General features: G+C 44.4%; 1 protein-coding gene and 1 non-coding gene across 2 annotated transcripts; one reads left to right on the top strand and one right to left on the bottom strand.

Moving 5' to 3' along the window:
• Window positions 1-3,500: 3,500 nt before the first annotated feature.
• LOC139703377 (U6 spliceosomal RNA) lies at window positions 3,501-3,607 on the bottom strand. The gene has a single exon (XR_011705753.1). It is a non-coding gene; the product is annotated as a U6 spliceosomal RNA (small nuclear RNA).
• A 3,610-nt stretch (window positions 3,608-7,217) lies between these two features.
• On the top strand, window positions 7,218-8,625 carry LOC139703166 (integrator complex subunit 6-like). The gene is made up of 4 exons (XM_071606095.1): window positions 7,218-7,272; window positions 7,368-7,712; window positions 8,079-8,172; window positions 8,559-8,625. The coding sequence occupies exons 1-4, from the start codon at window positions 7,218-7,220 to the stop codon at window positions 8,623-8,625; spliced, it is 561 nt and encodes a 186-aa protein (XP_071462196.1).
• Window positions 8,626-20,048: the final 11,423 nt, after the last annotated feature.

Raw genomic sequence — 20,048 nt, 5'->3', positions numbered from 1 at the left:
CCAGCTCCGCGGCATGGGGGTGGCGGCGTCATCTCGCCTGCCTTGGGTCTCAGCCACTGTCTGTCTGGTGGGGATTCCCGCCGCCCTTGCCCGGGGCACATTGTCGGCGAGCAATCCTGCACCTCTGGGCTGTGGCGAGGGGTTGCTGGGCCTCAGCCCCCACGGAGCTCTTCCACCGTGGCCTTGGGCGCCTGGGTGTGAATCTGGGTGTCGGAAGGTTCCAGTAGCCCCTCATACTGGAAGCTGCGCTGCCCAGTCAGTCACGCTGGAACATCCGCCACCCTGGCGGGTGTGCAGCCATCCCCTCTGTCTGCACTTGCATTTCTCTGCTGGTTGATGAGTTTGAGGAGGGTTTCAGTGTTCAGGACTTGTGCACAAACTCCATTGGCGTGTTTGTACTTGCAGGAGTGGCGAAATATGTAGCTCCACTATGTCAGGGTTCCACTCAGATTTTTTCACTTACATACTTTTATGTACGTAAGCACATCGACAAAAGCACAAGTTTGAGTTTTGATTCAAATCTTTGTTTTCGTCTTACAGTGTTTTTTTCCCTGGTACTGGAGATTCAATTCAGGAGTACCCTACCACCACTGAAGGACACCCTAAGTCCTCTCTTATGTGTTAACTTTAAGAGTTTGAGCCAGGCTGGTTGGTGCATGCCTGTAATCCCAGAGGCTCAGGAGGCTGAGACAGGAGGATGGCAAGTTCAAAGCTGGCCTCAGCAATGGCGAGGCGCTAAACAACTCAATGAGACCCCGTCTCTACATAAAATACAAAATAGGGCTGGGGATGTGGCTCAAGTGCCCCTGAGTTCAATCCCTGGTACCCAAAACAAACAACAACAACAACAACAAACCCGAGTTTGACACAGGCATTTGCTTAATTGCCCAGGCAGCCTGACTGGGATCAACCTGCCTCAGCCCCCTGGTGTGTGTGATTACAGGCGAGCGCCAACACGCCAACCATAAATGCTGTCTTTTACCGGCACAGAAACTACCCATGTAATTATTCAGACTAGTTTTTATGGTCGGTGATTGTATTCTTTAAAAATCTATCTTTGGCCCCCACCCCCATCAATGAGGGTAACCCCCTGCTTTGGCTTCCAGTGGGGTTGTGGGTGTGGTTTTGCTGGTCTCTACGAAGTGAGCTGGTTAAAAGGAGGGTGGTGGGCTGCAGGCGCAGCTCAGTGGTAGAGGCCCCCGCAAGCATGCGTGGGAGCCTGGCTTCGGCCCCGCACCTCAAATGAGTAGCCCGGGAAAAACACGCCTATTTGTCTCACAAGGGTTTTCTGGCCCCAGGGCAATAAATACAGCTATTTTTTATTCACAATCTTGTTGTGAGACTCTGTGCTGCTCTCTATATCTCTATCTATGCCTAACTTGCTCCAGGACCATGCGATTGGACTTACATTAGCTTTTATAGTAAATCTAGTATCTAGAAGTATGTGTCTTCCAACCGTTGTTTAATTTCTTAAAGACTGTTTGGATTGTTTCCATTTTTGTATTACCAGCTTGTCTGTGCAAAATGAGCATGGTGAGATTTTAGAGAAGATTGCCAGAATCATTCTGGGAAGAACAAGAAAGCTTGTTTGTTTGTTTGTTTTGGTTTTGGTTTTGGTTTTGGTTTTGGTTTTGGTAGAGGGGATTGAACTCGAATTCGATGGTGCTTGTTGCCCAGAGCCACATACCCAGCCTCCCCTATTTATATTTTATCTAGTGACAGGAATTGCAAAGTTTCTCAAGGCCTAGCTAAATTGCTGTAGCTGGCTTTGAATTTCCGATCCTCCTGCCTCAGGATCCTGAGCTGCTGGGATTCAGGCATGCATGACCACACTTGGTGACCGGAAAGTTTGAATAAGGATTGAACTCGGGCATGCTTTCCGACTGACCCATCTCCCCAGACCCCCCCTTTTCACATTTTATCTAGAAACCGGTCTTGGTAATTTTACCAAGGCCTCATTAATTTGCTGAGGCTGGTTTGCAATTGAGATCCTCTTGCCCCAACCGCCCAGGCTGCTGGGATTTGGGCATGCGCAGCGCCCCCTCCCCACCATTAGGCTTTAACAAGGACTCATCCCAAGCACAGAAAGACCACTTGTCTCCACTTAAGCAGCTCTTCAGTTTCTCTCGATGATCTTTTCTCTTCGTGGAATGCCCCAGCACATCATCATTACATGTGTGCCTACATTTTCAGTGATTTGGGCACTGTTTTCAGTGGGGCTTAAATTTTCTTTCTGGTGACTTGGTGCTCTTATACGGATGTGCTGGTGGTGTTTGAAGAGTGTTGCTGGATCCAGCAACTTCCTACAGTCACTTCCTACCTGCAGTGGCTTTGTATCCTTCCGAATATTCTCCCTACATAGAAGTGTCCTCAGAGAAAGATTGAAAGTTCCACTTGAAACATTATACGGTTCTGTTTATCTGGCTGTAGTGCACTTGGGGGACCTTCAACACCTTATTGACTATATGGTAGACACCCTCATCTTGTTGACGAATTTAGGGACAAAATGAACAATACTTCACCTGTAATTTGGGTGGTTCCATGTTTGTTTGTTTTTTTTTTTTAAATTTTCATTGAATTGTTTTGGGGTGTTTGTTTTTGGAGGTGGGGGAGAAGATTTTTCTTAGGTTAAGGAAGTTTCCTTCTATTATAAGATACTGATAGTTTTCAATCATGAATAGGAGTTGCAAATTAACCAAAATATAAAAATGATCATGTGAATTCCCTTATTTCCTTCTGCTTCTTGTTGTTAATGTGGTTAACTCTGACTGATTTGAGGATGTGGACAGGTCTTGCCTTCCTGCATTACAAGGTGCCATGCCTTGATGTATGTGTTTTTATCTATCATTGCACTGGGTTGGCTTTTATTTTACTTAGGATTTTCATCAGTGTTGTCAGGACAGATGTTGGCCCATGGTTTTCTTTCCTTCTAATGTCCTTGCTAGCTGTTGGCATCAAGTTGACATTGGCCTCACAAAGTGAGCCGAAAACTTGTTCCTTTTATCTACTCTACAAAGGAGTTTGTGTAAAACACATTTCTCACCTGAGTATTTGGAGGACTCATTAGGGAGCTGTCTGAACTGGAAGGTGTGCATTTTTTCTTTGTTAATAATTTTACCATCCCAGTGGCTCAGGGAGGCTGGAGCAGGAGGATCTCGAGTTCAAAGACAGCCTCGGCCACTTTGCAAGGCCCTAAGCAACTCATTGAGACCCTGTCTCAAAATTAAGAAATAAAAAGGCTTGGGGGTGTTGCTCAGTGGTTAAGCGCCCATGGGTTGAATCCCTGGTACCATGACAAAAATTTTACCAGACATGAGAGCATTCAGATTTCCTCTTTCACATGGGATTGAATTTTATTTTTTTTCTACAAGTGTTTTCTGCTCCATCTCATTTTTCAAATCTGAAGTCATAATTTTCACATTAATCCCAACCTCTTCTTTTCCTTCTCTTAGCATGCTTTATTTTCAGGTAAAATTTTCCTTTTTCTCTCTTCTCCTTAAAAATTTATGGAATGTTCCACAAATTTGCATGTCATCCTTGCTCAAGGGCCATGCTAATATTCTCTGAGTCGTTCCAATTTTAGCGTACGCACTGCCCCGGGAAGCACTAAGATTTTTGTTGCTTGGTGAAGTCAGACATGTCTACCTTTGGTGTGTGTTTTAAAAGATCAACTTTGCCAATGTTGGTCTTTGCTATTGTTGCTTTCTCATTCCATTTCATCAGCTTTGCTTCCCCTTAAATAGTAAAGTGGGGCTGGGTGTGTAAGTTAGTGGTGTTAGTGGTAGAGCCCCTGCCTGCCTGTGCTACAACCCCAGCTTCCCCCTCATACCCACCCCCCGCCAATAAAAGTAAAGCTCCTTCTCCTATTTTCTTTGCATTTGGATTTCCTGTACTCCTCTTTTACCTTACTGAAACTCACAGCTTAGGAATTTTCAGAATTTTTTTTTTCTTTTCTAATACTGCATTCCACGTGTTATGTTACGAGATATATTCCTCGGAGCTCGATTACTTCTGTTGATTTCAGTTTAATTTATATTTTTGAGATGGGGTTTCGACATGTTGGCCACGTGGGCCTCACACTCGCTGCTTAGGATGAATGGGGCTGGGGCTGGGGCGGGGTATGAGACAGCAAGAGGGAGAGGGAAGAAATGTGTGTCACTGTAAAGGCCCACGCCCAGTGACCCATGGCTTCCAACTCGGCTCCACCTCCTAAGGTTTCTAGCACCAACCAATAATGAACCCCACTGAGGACCAAGCCTTTAGCCCATGGCTTGGGATCAAACCATAACAGGCAGGAAGAACCCACGGGGTTGCCATGTTCCCTGGCTGCAGATGGAGTCACTTGGTGGTGGTGATGTCTCTAGGGGCTGCTCAGCTCTCACATCACCACCAGAGACTCGGGCTGATGTGCAGCCTTTTGGGTTCAAACTTCAGTCTAGCAGCTTCCTGGGGCTTGAGAATTCCAACAAGTGTTGATTCACACAGAAATGTCACAAGAGCTTTCCAGAGAGCCAAAATGCCCAGGGTGGAGTGAGAAGCCTGGTACTGCTGGGCAGACTGCATTGCTCTTTTGCTCTATCCTGCTTCCTAGGTGCCTGGCAACTGTCACTGAATGAAGCCCCTGGAGCCTCCTCCTGTGCAGTTCAGCAGTCCTCCATTTCCTTTCTTGCTGGCCTCAGGGCTGACCACCCCTGTCACTTATCTTCCTGTCTTCCCCAGATGTTCCTCCTTCACGTCCAGAGGGGTTTGCTTAGCAGGTGATTCTTGGGGCAGAGTTCTTGTGACTGGAACAGTTTACCTGTAGGACAAGCCATCCCTGCCAAGGGGGCTGAACCTTCCTAACCACTAAATCTTCTCTTCCCAGAATTGTGCTTTGCCAAATAGCCAGCTAAGACGTGGAAGGCATTGGAACAAGTTATGCTGTGTGCGTGGAGGAGGATATGAAAACGCACCTCATTCTTATGTATAATTCTAATCCACAAGGAAAAGTAATGACAAATAAAACAAGGAATTCCTGGCCGTTATTCAATGACCTCTGGAAAATTCTTCCCTCCTCTTTTGCACTCCTCTTCATGGGTAATACAGGAGGCTCACAAAACGTGTTGTACTGATTTTATTCCAGTAATGCTGGGGAGATTCTTGGGTTTCGCCTGGACAATAGGGCCTTACGTTAAGTCTTCTCTGTCACTGCCTCTCACCTTTACCTGCCACCAACACTGCATGGTGCACATGCAAGCTTTTCAGTGCCACCGTTGTGGTATGTAATGAACTCTCTCTCATGAGAACAGGAAAAGGAATTCCATCTCCAAACATGGGTAGCCACAGAATAGTGGGGAGTTACTCACTGAGGTCACTGTGTGTTCCAATGTGGTTGCTGATATCCGCTCATTCCACAAGTACTAATTAATCATGAGCCATGTCTGGGTGTGAGCAGCACCTTGCATGTCACCTTCCTCCACGATCCACCTAGACTGGCCTAACATTAGGTTAGTTTTCTGAGAACAGTGTTTGTGAGGTATGGCCAAACTTGGCCCACGGGTGAACTCACATGGGGACACAAGCACACAATTCTTTCTGCATGCAAAGTCTGCTGGCACTTATGTGATGGTCACATTTAGTAATGAGCAGAATGTATCCACTGGTGTGTTTCAGAAAACCATGGCTAACAAAGCAGATGAATTCTCGGGCGGACCTAGGCCGAGTCCTAGACCACACAAGCGGAGGCGCACTATGTCCCTGATGTCAGTGCCGGAGGAAGGAGAGGGCCACTCCTGTTGGAAGGACTCCACCAAGCCCCAGGGAGATGGTAATTGCGTCCTGGGTGGGTGGACAAGCCTGCAGTTGGCGTGTCAGATGCAGTACCTCCGAGAACAGGAACCTATTGGGAGAGGCTGCAGGAGGCCAGCATGAAGCAGCTTCCTGCAGGGCAGGATGGGGGCAGCAGCAAAGGAGGATGCATGGGAAGGCCCTCTCTGCCTGGCTCTTCTGTGGGTCAGGACACAGCGCGCCCTCAATCTGGCCTCTCCTCACACTGTCCAACAGGGGCTTCGCCTCCTGCCTCAGCACGCCACAGAAACCAGGGTGGAGAAGGCCAGCTTGGCAGCTGGCATTGCCAGTCATTTCTCAGCTGCATTTGACCCGTTGTTCACTGGCTCCGTGATGGGGACGTTCAGGGATTTCCATCTCTCCAGGCTTCTTTCTTCCTTGAGGTGGATCCTGATCTTTCGTTTATCTGCCTCTCCAATCTCACTATTGTGATGACTTTAAAATCACACCATGTTCCTCCTCGAGTCTTTGCTCCTACTCTGACATGATTGATTGCCACTATGTTCCAGTAACATTTTCCCGTCCTTGTGCTTCTCATTCCTCCCCTTTCACCCCTCCCCTCTCCCCCTGCATCCAGACTGATGGTGTCAGCAGGTAAGGAATGGGCCCGTTGTGTGTCCTTCCTGGAAGAGCATCGTCCTCTATGTTCCCAAGTACACAGAACACAACCTCAAGTCCTGGTCCTGATGGTGGACCACAGTCTCTGCGTGGTTCTGGGGGCCTCCTCCTCTGTCTCTCTGCTTCTCTCCTCCACTCCTTGGTCCTCAGCAGGTCCCCCTCTGACCCTCACCCTTACTGCAGCCTGAACTGTCCCTCTAAATCTGCACAAGCCTGCTCTGTCTCCTCCTCAGGCTCTGCTCAGAGGACACCACCCAGAAGGCCCTGCCACCACCCTCAGCCCTGGAGTCTCCTCTGCTGCTCCCTCCCACTCCCCTGCCCACATCTCCCCCAACAGGAGTCCAGCTGGGATGGCCTGTTGCTCTCCATGCACTTCCTCTCTGACTTCCCATCTCGGTGTAGGTTCCATCAGGGCAGGTGCAGTTTCTGTCTGCTTCACTGCTGGTGGCCAGCTCCTGGCACCAAGGGGGTGGCGTAATTAGAGGTGTCGCACTTGAGGGACATAAATGCCTTTTTCTGATACTCCAAACATGAGTGAGGAGGGTCTGTCCTCTTGACAGGGATCTCTGGTGACTAAGCGTGAATCCCATCAGGCATCTTGACACCACATGAACCTTCCAGCTTTTTGACACCTAAAGTACATCACAGGGCACAGACTCATGAGTGCCATGGCTCTGTGAATGTTTTACTGATAGATGTCCCGTCCCCTGTGTTTCTACATGCAGTCACAGAGCCACAACTTAGGAGGTGCTTTCCCTGTCCTCTGTGTCGCGATGTCCACTTTTGAGGTCCAAGAATTCTCTGGTGCTCCCAGCTGCTCTGAGAAAAGTAATCGCAGGACACGAGCTTGTAAATGTCCCGTGTAGGGCGTAGGGGGGTGAAGCCCACCTGCCTCATAGCTGAGCCTCTCCATTGGTTTCCAGATGCTACTGCCAGCCACGTTGTCCCTGAGGAGACAGTGCAAAGTGGTCCCACCACAGTGAGAGGCTCCTTGGCCACAAGCATGGCAGCTGGCAGCGTCCCCTTCTATCCGCTGGCTTCTCCACCTGATGCCTCCACTGGTCCCAGTCAAGGGGGGCTGCTTCTCCAGGCTGGTGGGGACCCCTTTGGGGCAGGATTCGTGAGCAGCGGCCCCTCTGCACGTGGCGCTGAAGTTCCTGCCATGCGCATGGTGGCGGTGGTGCCTGATCCATTTCCACAGAGTATTGAGGAAATCAACGTTGGTATCAAACATCAGCTCATGAAGGAAGTTCGACAGTTTGGACGAAGTAAGTGGCGGGAGGATGGTAGCGATGAAAACGCAGGAAGGCTCTCTCAACCTGTGGTTTAGAAGAGCTTGGAACTGCCCGAGTGGACTCGGCCTCGGCCAGAGTTGAGTCCTCGCTAATTTCAGACGGTTCCCCTCCCCTCTACTTTGCTTAGTGTGTCCCCCATACCTCTTTCCTTGTCTTGTCTTTGATGGTGGCTGTTTCCTAGAACTCTTTAGTGGCTGTGTGCAGAGGTCTCCATTTCAGCATTTCAGCCCCACACACTCTGTACCTTTGCAGCCCAGAGGGCATGGTTAGTGAGGGCCACAAACGGCAAGACTGAGTTCTGTTTCTTCCTCAATATTGAGGTGTTCTTAATACCTTCAGAATACGAAAAGATCTTCAAGTTGCTTGAAGAAGTGCGAGGCCCTGTGGAAGTCAAGAAGCAGTTTGTTGAGTTTACCATCAAGGAAGCAGCAAGGTGGGTGGCCGAGGAACTGGTGGAGTTCTTTCAGCAGTTGGGCTGGGGCAGTGTGGGGGCTGAGTGGTGGGGGCAGGGCCTGCCCCTGCTTGAGCATCCTGGGTCCTGCCCCCACTCACACTTAAGGCTTGCTCTGTGTTGTTCAGCCTGTGTCCTCTGAGTCTGACTCGCCCTCCCACACCCACTGGGCCTGGCCATCTCGCCATGGTCTGGGCTGGTTGCCGGCCCCCGTGGACACTCCTTGTGCACCTGAGCGTCTCTCCCCAGGTGTGTGTTCCTTTCCTTCCCGTGTAGACCGTGAGCTCCCTGCCTGTCTGCCACAGTGCCCCCCACTTCCTGGTGTCTTTGGGATTCCGCTGGGTAATGGCATGTCTCTTCATTTTCAGATTTAAACGCCGTGACTTAATTAAGCACCTTGAGAAGATCCTGGAGAAAACAGGTTCTGGCAACTAAGGTATCGGACCTGAACACAGTCCTGCTCTCACAATGATCAGATAGAAACCAGAACCCATTCGCTGTGCTTGAGAACGCAGCAAGATGTCACTGAAGCCTCGTGGCCTGTGTTGCTTAGGAGACTTGCCTTCCAGAGGCTGAGTCGAAGGGGCGGAGCATTTTGATGTTATGAATTTCCATTAGTAAAAGTTGGCTTTTGCCCTCATTGTTTGGAAAGAGTCGTTTTTTTGTTACTCATCTGAGCTGGGGATGTTTTTATCTCAGCAAGCCAGATGCACCTTAGTCCTCAAGTGTCAGTCAGCTTGTCATCATTGTGACCAAAGTACCTGGCAAGAACAACCTAGAGCAGAAATTTCGTTTGGGTTCACAGTTTCAGAATCTCAGTCCATGGACAGCTAGCACCGTCCCTCTGGGGCTGAAGTGAGGCAGAACATCATGGTGGACCGCCACGGTGGAGGAAAGTTGCTGTGTCCAGACAGCCGGGAAGCAGAGAGTGAGACAGACAGAGACAGAGAGAGCAAGGGGCCAGCAACAAATAGGGCCCAGAGCTCGTGCCTTTGAGGTCTATCTCCTCTAGCCACGCCCCACCTGCCTGTAGGTACTACCCAGTTAGTTGATTCAGTTCATCCACCAGATGGATCAGTCCGTGGCTTAGGTCACAGCTCTCATAATCATCTCACCTCTTGCATCAGCACAGGGCTTTTGGAGGGACTCCTCCTTCAAACCAGAACACCTCGTTTCTGTAGAAGGTCACAAGGTGATAGCTGCTATTTATAACCATCTTCTGCACTGCCTATTTCTTATTCCTTTTGCCCTGGGACAGCCCCACAGCAGGCCCTGGTGCTTGGGGTGGCAGGATGACATACAGAGTTCTTACTGAAGGCTCTGTGCCACTACATTTCCTGCTGAATTGGCTTCTTGCCCTATTCCATGGTCTCTAGTCACAGAACCCGTCAGTACTAAAAAGGGCTATGGATGTTCTACACACATTTCCTCCTTGGTCTCTGTTTGGCAGCATCCCATTCCCCTCTGATGGTCATTCCAGACATTAAGGAAGCCTTCCTTGGTATCTGTTGATTGACAGGGAGGAACAATCCACAGTGATGAACTTGCTCAATGCCTTAACTTCCATTTCAATGGAGTCATTTTTGTATCCCACTATGAAAAGGGATCCAATTTGCAATGACAAGATGTAGTCTACAGGAGCCAAGTTGTTGGTATGGGAAGTAAAAATTGTGCTCCTGGATACTCAGTAAGTAGAGGAGACTTTGCATTGCTTTCATTGCTGAAGACATGAATATACCAATGTGAGCAACAGCTTCTCATCCTGGATGGAAGAGTGGGGGTGGTAGTGGTGGGTGGAGACCCAAGAGAATATTATCTCCTATATTATTTGATCCAGCTCCAAAATCACTGCCATAAATCTAGAACTATAAGTGAAACTTTATAAGATTTTCCTATAGTTTAGAATGGTGAGAAATTTAGCCAGTCTAGTGAATAATCTGTTAGCACGAGCCCATTGCTGTACTTCATTTCCTATTAGCAAGTTCCATATTTAGATGTGGTGCACTGTCAAAAGACCATCATGGAGGATTTGCCCTTTCCTAAGAATGTATTTTGAAAGTACATTAGGTGTGAATGAAAATCCATATTTAGAGTGTGTGTCTACTCTAGTGAAAAAAAAAAAGCTACATTTTTCCTGATGGACATAGACCAAGCTAAGTTGTAATCTGATATCTCACTGACCACACTGGGCTATGGTGCCTATTGAGGGTTCAGTATTTGTTTCTGGTCCTGGTAAACTGGACAGTTGACAGTGGCTATGCCAACATCAATCTTGGTAAATAGAAATTCATTTTTATGGGCCTATGTATAACTTCTGTTCCTGACTCCATGAACATGATGCACCACTACTACTTAGAATATTCAGGGGTGTACGTAAGGAGATATAATCTTGGTTCTAGGAGCTTAGATTGGCCTCAGTAGAAATAACAATGAAATGGGGACCTTGATCTTATAACATTAAGAACCTAGACCTGCCAGTAATGCAAATGAGCTTTAAAACATTTGTGTGTGTGTGTGTGTGTGTGTGTGTGTGTGTGTTTGTCTTTTAGTCATGGTTCTCCAGAGACAGAAACAATAGGAAATATAGAAATGTGAAAATAAATTTATTAGGGGAAATTGCTCACTTGATTATGGAGACTGAAAAGTCCCACATTAGGCCAAGCTGAAACACTAGGAAACCCATTACCATGACTCAGTCTAAATCTGAAGGCCTTAGAACCAGGGATGCCAATGTGTATATTTGTCAGGCCAATGTTACAGATCCCAGAGCCTGGGCTGGAGGAGGCTGGTGTGGTTGTGGTGTGCAAAGGCAAAAGAATATGAAGTTCTAAAATCCAAGGGGAGGTGAAAGATGTCCTCATTTCAAAAACAGAGTTCACCCTTTTCTGTTTTCTTTCCCATCCAGGCCTCCAGCCAATTGCATGGTGCCTGCCCATATTCAGAGTGTATCTTCTCTCAATCCACAGACCCACAAGCCAATACCATCTGGAAATACCCTCTCACACATACCTGTGGTAGTCCATTCATTCTAATTCAATGTCAACCCCCCTGGATTTCTCTCAATAGAAGAGGGACAGGCTCAATGCCCACTGAAGCATTGAGAATCATTAATGCTTTACTAGCTATCTTGGTGTCATTTAATCCAGTCATTAACATCCAAAAATCAACATCGTACTGAGTACTCAGTCACAAACCTGATTAATGCCTTGATGTCGATTTTGTGAGACCCTAAGCAGTTTTTCCAGGAATTCTGACCTACAGAACTGTATATTTGTGGCTTTGTAAGCTGCTAAATTGGGGCTATTTTGTTATTCAGTAATAGAAACCTAATACAAGAGGTATGTGTGTATTTAGAAGAAATTGAAAATCAGGTGCAATGTGTTTTTATTTCCCAATTGACGGGTAATAGGGAACTCCCTGTGAGGCCACAGAGAATTTTTCTCTCAATCTGGACTCTACTCTAAGCTAGCAGGCTTTCAAGTGACTTTCCAATTTGTCAATGTAGCACAGAACATTAAATTTTATGTTACTACCAGCATCTAATACGCCAACTTATTGTTGCTTCCTTTTTTTTTTGCAATAAGAAGGTTCAGCTATATCAGTTTGCTCTTTAGCTTCTAACTATCTCGACATGCCCGTAGTCTACTAGGTCATCAAAAATTTCACTCATTCACAAGGCTCTGATGATGTGTGGAATTGATGTCCCAAATTCTCTTGCAAGCATGCTGTTGATGTGTGTGTGAATTAGTTGCTACTTTCTTCTTAATCAGAATCATGTCATTGATGTTGCAGAGTGATGTTATGTGTGGTATAAGGGAAAGATGATCAAAATCCCTAAGGAGTAGTTCATGACATATGTCTGGAGAGTTAATATCAATCTGAAGTAGTAAGTAATGGTGTATTGCTACCCTTTCCATGAGAAGCCAAACTCTTCCTTGTGAAAATTACTGAAAGGAAAACAAAAATCACATTTGTCCAATAAGTACATGTTTATCAGGTGTTCAGGGATGTGTTAATTGCCCAAGCATCAAAACCACAGGTAGAACAGCAGTGGTTACTGAAACAAATAGCAGATTTGATTTATAATTGCTTGTCATTCTCCATGATCCAACTGTTTCTGCATAGAAAAAATAGACAAGTTTAAATGGATGGTGTAGTAATAACTACCCTGCATATTTCAAATCCTTGATAATATCACAAACCATCACAGGGCAGATTTGGGGAAAACCTAGGCCTACTATAAGGCATAACTGAGGCAAAAGTCCTTGATCACCTGACTTCCATAAGCCTCTACTTCGACTGGGGGCCTACAGTGTCATATTGGCACCCTTGAAACTAGTGCCATTCAGATCCAGCATCTGTTACCCCTGAAAATTGGGATACTTAACTTTCTACCATGTACTGACACACTATTAATTGGTCACAGGTCCATTTGAGGAAGGTTGGGACAATTAATAGCATAAACATTTGGCAGTGCAGCATGGTATATTAGTCAGCTGCATATTATTATAAGGAGATACCTAAGGTTTTTAACTTATAAAGGAAAAAGTTATATTTTGTCTCATGGTTGCAGAGGTTCTAGTCCAAGATCAGGATTACCTGATCAGGTGATACCTTTGCTTTGGATGTCTGGTGAAGGTAGCACATCATGGCAGGCAGGCATAGTGGGGTAACTCTACTGACATCACAATCCAGGAAGCAAAAGACAAGATGGATTGGGGTCCTACATTCCCCTTCAGGAGCACATCCCCAAAGACCCAAACACTGCACTCAGGGCCTCACCTTCTAAAGGTGCCACCACATTTCACTCTGAAAAACCAAGCTTTTAACACATGAATTTTTAAAATTTTTTTTTAGTTGTAGATGGACACAATACCTTTATTTTATTTTTATGTGGTGCTGAGGATGGATCCCAGTGTCTTATGTGTGCCAGGTGAATACTCTACCACTGAGCCACAGCTCCAGCCCTAATGCATTGATCTTTGGGGGACACTCATACAAACCATCACACATGGTCCTTCCTGAAGGGCAGGACCACAGCAATGTATGACCAACAGAACAAAGCCACCACAGGGGTCACCACAGATACCTGAGATTGCCTTAGAAAATCATTTACCATAATGTTTCTGAAAGTCACGTCCTTTAGCCCTAGATGGATTAGTCCTGACCCTGAGGCTATAGGAGAAAATGTGTGTGTGTGTGTGTGTGTGTGGGAGGGGGGTTGGGGAGCATTTTAGGTTACTATTTCACAGCGATCACAGACTATTTCATTTCACTTATGTGGACACTTTGCTGGGAGTGTAAAGCCCTTGGCTCATCATTTTCTTCCTCCAGAGCTCCAGCACATCAGCGATAACCAGTCATCTCCATTAGTCTCCTCAGTTTAGCAATATCACAGGTATTACGCGCTGTTAGGACCTTCAGCTTTAAGAGAGACTTTGAAAACAGGAAGAGGCAAGGTAACTAGCCCCAGGTCATAGGTAAATACGGGCATACTTGGAGCAACACTTCAAAGCCAGATCTGCCTCAACCCAAAGTACTTTCCACTCCAACTATGTGGCCTTACCAGACTATAGACCCTCAGGCTTCCCCTGACCTACTGTCTCCTATGGGTTCTTATTCATCAAGTGACCCTGGATTCAGAACATTCTCTACTTATTTTCCCTCCTTGATAGGATCTTCCAGGAGAAGAAAGGGCAAGCACTCCCCTGTATCAGCTTCTGCCGCAGCCTGTCAGCTCTGATCTCCCAGGAAGCTGCCCCTGCCAGGATGGGCCCCACTATTCTCACTCAGTTTATCCTTGGCCATCCCAGCTGGCCTCTCTCTATTCCCTCAAACAGACACTTGAAATCAATCAGTGACCCACCTTGAATTCTCTGTCCCAGAACTTGCAGCCTCCACTAGGTACTTGACCATGACTCTTTTTTTGCATCAAGAATATTGAGAATCTTACTACACAGTAGGCAAGAGGCTATGTTCTACCACCCCTTGTGCTCCACAAATACTCAACTATCATATTAGCAGGAAAAATGTTTATTCAAAGCTATCTTTGAAGGAAGATAGAGGAAACTTGTTTCACATCACCATTATCAGAGAACTTAAGGGTAAGGGACGTTTTTATAGAAGAGATGGCAAATTGGGAGAAAAGACAGGAAATATATATGCAAAATTAGTTAACCCAGAACCTGTCAGTCTTAATTTCCTAGGTATTTGGAGTATGGTGTGCTCTTCAGCTTCCACTTTCAGTATGCAGAAGTATAGAAGTTAAAACCATGGAAGTTTCTCTTAATTTCAGAAGGAGTCTATTTCAGGAGGACATATTCCCATGTAACATGCAAAGCATGCCAGGCACTGGTCATCCCATTCTGCCATCATGTTCACTTTAAACCCTTATACAACCTTTTGAGGGAGGGGCTATGATTTCCCCTTAACAACTGAAGAAACTGAGAGATTCAGTCATCCCATAAGATCAGATGCCTGACTGGCAGTGGAACCCAGACTTAAACCCAGTCTTTCACTGCTGCCCATCTCTAAAGAACTTTACAACAATGTGACTGTACTACATAAAAGGAAGACTACATTCTTTACTAAACTGAGAGATTAAAAACTCAAAAGTGCAAAAGGTTTGCCTTACCAGGTGAAGTCCATGGCAAGAACCTTTTTCTTCTCAAAGCACAATGCAACTCTCTCCTGGGTATAAGAGAATACAATACAAGGGCAACATCGGCAATTTGGACCTTTTCAAGGAAGAAAGGAGGTTCTCATTACTAAAAACTTGCCCTTGGTATGTGTAACTTGCACTTACAACAAGTCTCCTCTCAACAGGAGGTACTCATAAAACCAATTCATACCATACAGCAGAAATTCCGCTTAAAGCTATGATGTAATATCTCAAATCTGGTCTGTTTTCCTGCCTCTAAAATGTATGGTCACCTGTCTCCTGGCTGCCCTTTGTGACAGACATCTCTACCCCCTTCCCCATTTCTCCTTCTGTGTTCAGACCTCACCAGAGTCTGCTGTCCTGTGATCATTACACAGCAATGAGGAGTCCAGGCACCCTGGGGCAGAAGAAAGGCATGACTATGGAGGAAATTGCAAGAGAACCTGTTTTTTTTGTTTTAGTTTTTAGCCTGTGGCCCCTACCTGCCTCCTTTGCACACATGACTTTCAGATTGTGCAAGTGAGATCCTGTCTTTATTTATAATTTAAATGTTTTGCTCATCGTGGGTGTTTTGACTTTTAAAAAATTACAATAAACTATTATTCATCTTAATTACCAAGTGCTAAATTTTGCACCTGAGGTGAGTGGCTCACTCCTCCCAACCTGGACCCTCCTGCCTGTCAGCCTACCTACCTCTCTGGGGACTTGTCAATGGTGAGCCCCTGAGAAACCCCAGGCAGACTGTTTGCTTATTACACCCAGCTGCACTCCTAAGTCACACCACTACTGAACTGTGGGATGAGAAAGCCAATCACCCAATATCTTTGTCACTATCTCCCCAGCATGTAGGAGAAAACCCAACCATAGAAGACTCTCCAGAAACATTTGCCTAGTAAAGGAAACACCATAACACATGTCTGAGGATTATTTAAGTTGCTCACTTGGATTGATTGCCAGTAAAGTGACTTTCAATCTTTAAAATAAAGGAATTACAGAGGAACACTACTCTTGTGAATAGGGGAAGCAAGGTCCCCAGACAGGAATATCAAGACTGCAAGGACTTTCAGACATTGTCTGTATTGGAGTCACCATCTTACAGAGCTACAAATGAGGTCCCAATAAGGAAAGGTTGCACCTAAGATAAAGGCATCTAGGGCCAGAGCAGAGTTTAGAAGCCAAATGCCAGAGTGTGTGCTCTACCACTGAGCTGCATCCCCAGAAATTTTTATTTATTTTTATTTTTTACTTTAAGAAAAGGTTTTGGTAACTTTCCCAAGCTGGCCTTGAACTTGCCATCCTCCTGTCTGAGCCTCCAGAGTTGCTGGGATTACTAGTGTGCACCATCACAACCAGATTCTTTCCCACCAGTTCTTACTCAATCTTTTAATGTCAAGAACACAGTACATTCACACTAAGTCTGTTAATATCAAGATCACAGTTTACTTGATCTTGACATTAACAGATTAATTATGGATGAGTGGGAAAGTATCTAGACTCCAGAGTCAGAATGCTATGGGTTCAATTCCTAGCTTTATCTCTTCTAAGCTATCACTCTGGCAAGCTGTTGACCACTGTGTGCTTTAATTTCTTTATTTTTCCACAATATCTTTATGTATCTTATCTGTTTATTTTTATGTGGTGCCAGAGATCAAACCCAGTGCCTCACACATGCTAGGGAAGCACTCTACCACTGAGTCACAACCCTGGCTGCCTTTAATTTCTTCTTATTGGAGAGAACAGAGTAAGTCCCACCTTGCAGAATGGTTCTGAGAATTAAATGTGATAGTTCAAAATGATACTAGGTATGTTATCAATGGCAGATACTATTTCATTCAACAACCACAATCTTGAATCAAAAGACTTGCACATTCCACATAAGCTCTCTTGTATCATATTTTACTTTTTAAATACAATGGACTGATGCAGGTGATGTCAGCAAGACTTCAGAATGGGAAGCTCTTAGAGCCTCTCTCCCCTGTCCTCCACAATTAACAATAGACAAAAAATTACCACTCTCAAAAATACAGAAACCAGTTAAGTTTCTGCACCCCAGGTGAGCATAAAACCAATCACATTTAAGACTAGCAAGAAAGTTTATGACATTCCCTCTCATCAGAGAAACTCTCCCTCGACCCTGGGGCAGTTCAGCAAATTTTGGAGGAAATCCTCAACTGCCATCTTCTCCCTAGACAGGGGAAAATGTGAAATATATGTTCGATGTTCTGACTCTTTGGGGGCTGCCCAAAGGACCAGTTTCAGTCTCGCCTGAATTCAAGCACTGATTACAACTGGGCTCCAGATTGGAGTTTGCTGAGGTCAGCATGCACCGGAGTCTACAATATCATAGATAGACACTAGGTGGAGGGCGTGTACCACGGAGTAGCGTGGCATCGGTGAGGCTGCAGTACCACGAATAGGCACAGGGGTACTTCAGAGTAGAAATCAGCAAAACAATTAGGATTCATCCACAGAAAGACTTAGGAGGGTCCCGCATTGATACCCAGAAAGAGTAGATAAAATCTTCTTTCTCTGAATGCAGACCACAAGGTCTGGGATAAATGGTTGATTTTTCAAAAGCTGAAATCCTAACAGAAGGCAATGAGAGACACAAAAATAAACAAGCAAACATGGCCCTCTTAGAGTAGTTGATTAAATCTCCAAAAACAAACTCTAAAAAAAACCAGGAATATATTAGTTGTCTGACAAAAATTCAAATAACAATCAGAAAGGATGTTTAATGAATTCAAGAGAATACAGAGGGACCCATAATAGGCAAAAGAATTAATGAACTTAAAGTTAAGACTTTTGAAATTACCAAAGTAGAGGATCAATATATATATATGAAGAAAAATGAAGAGATCCTAAGGGATTTATAAGACTACCATCAAGCAGAATAAAGTATCTGGAACAAGGTACTAGGGAGTCTCAGATTACGAAAAAAGAGTGAAAGGGGCAGAAAAACAATTTAAAGACCTATCAACAACACCAACAACAAAATAAAAACCAAATCTAAGGACAGACATGGACATACTAATAGAAGCCCAAAGAGTTCCAAATATAAAATTAATGTAAAGTGACCTATACTAGGACACATCATAATCATACTCTAAAAGTCAAATACAGAGAGCACCTTGAAAGCAGCAAAAGGAAAAGCAATTTGTCACATATAAGGAGGCTTTAATCAGATCATCTGCAGATTTCCCAGAAAACTCCTTGTAAGCTAGAAGGGAATGGGATGATATATTCAAAGTCTTCAATGAATAAAAGCTGCCAATCAAAAATACTGTATATGGCAAAACTGTCTTTCAAAAACAAAGGAGCAATGGGACTTTTGTCCTGGGTGAGCAAAAGCTGAGGGAGTTTGTCACCACTGGAACTGCCTCCCCCCATCCACACTACACACAAAATTCTGAAAAGCCCTTCAAGATTCAATGAGAATGTGACACACAGAAATACACAACCATATGAAAATATAAAATTTCCTGGTGAAGGTATATTAGAGAATTCTGTAATACTGTAACACAGGTACATGAGTCATATTTAAATTTGGCATAGACTTTAAAAACAAAAAACATAAAGCATAATTACCAATTTATGTTAATGGATGTACAATATAAAAAGAGGTTATTTGTGTCATCGATAACAGAAAGGGAAGAGTAAAAATTGGATTAGCATTTTCTTTTTATTTATTTATTCTAATTTATTGTATATGACAGAAGAATGCATTTCAATTCATATAGAGCACAATTTCTCATGTCTCTGGTGTTCACACAATAGAGTCACACCATTCGTGTCTTCATACATGTACTTGGGGTAATAATGTCCATCTCATTCCACCGTCTTTCCTACCCCCATTCCCCTTATTACCTTTCCCTCCCCTTTGCCCTATCTAAAGTTCTTCCATTCCTCCCCCTATCCCTATTATGGATCAGCATCCAAATATCAGAGAAAACATTCAACATTTGGTTTTTCAGATTGGCTTACTTAGCACAGTATTCTCCAACTCCATCCATTTACCTACAAATGCCATGATTTTATTCTCTCTTAATGCTGAGTAATATTCCATTATGTCTATATATCACAGTTTCATTATCCATTAATTTACTGAAGGGCATCTAGGTTGGTTCCACAATTTAGCTATTGGGAGTTGTGCTGCTATAAATATAGATGTGGCTGTGTCACTATAGTATGCTATTTTTAAGTCCTTTGGGTATAAACTGAGGAGTGGGATAGCTGGGTCAAATGGTGGTTCTATTCCCAGTTTTCCAAGGAATCTCCATACTGCTTTCCATACTGGCTGCACCAATTTGCAGTCCCACCAGCAATGTATGAGTGTACCTTTCCCCTCACATCCTCGCCAACACTTATTGTTGTTTGTCTTCATGATATCTGCCATTCTGACTGGAGTGAGATGAAATCTTAGAATAGTTCTGATTTGCATTTCTCTGATTGCTAGAGATGTTGAACATATTTTCATGTATTTGTTGATTGATTGTATATCATCTTCTGAGAATTGTCTGTTCAGCTCCTAAGCCCATTTACTAATTGGGTTATTTAGGCTTTTTTGCTTCTTTTTTGGTGTTAAGATTTTTTTATTTCTTTATATTATATATTGTATTTATATTTTATATTTATATTTTTTGATTAGTGTTCTATCTGAAGTGTGTGTGGTAAAAATTTGCTCCCATTCTGTAGGCTCTCTATTCACCTCACTGATTTTTTCTTTTGCTGAGAAGAAGCTTTTTAGTTTGAATCCATCCCATTTATTGATTCTTGGTTTTATTTCTTGTGCTATAAGAGTCTTATAAAGGAAGTTGGAACCTAATCTGATATGATGAAGGCCTGGGCCTACTCTTTCTTCTATTAGATGCAGGGTCTCTGGTTTAATTCTTAGATTATTGATCTACTTTGAGTTGAGTTTTGCGCATGGTGAGAGACAGGGGCTTAATTTCTTTTTATTGCATATGGATTTTGAGATTTCCCAACCCCATTTATTGAAGAGGCTATCCTTTCTCCAATATGTTTTTGACACCTTTGTCTAATAGGAGATAACTCTATTTATGTAGTTTTGTCTGTGTGTCTTCTATTCTGTACCATTGGTCAATAAGTCTACTTTGATGTTAATAATATCATGCTGCTTTTATTTCTACTGCTCTGTAGTATAGTTTAAGGTCTGGTATAGTGATGCCACCTGATT

Source organism: Marmota flaviventris, chromosome X (genome assembly GCF_047511675.1).
Source record: "Marmota flaviventris isolate mMarFla1 chromosome X, mMarFla1.hap1, whole genome shotgun sequence".
NCBI classification, from domain to species: Eukaryota; Metazoa; Chordata; class Mammalia; order Rodentia; family Sciuridae; genus Marmota; species Marmota flaviventris.
This window is presented reverse-complemented; position numbering and strand designations above follow the sequence as displayed.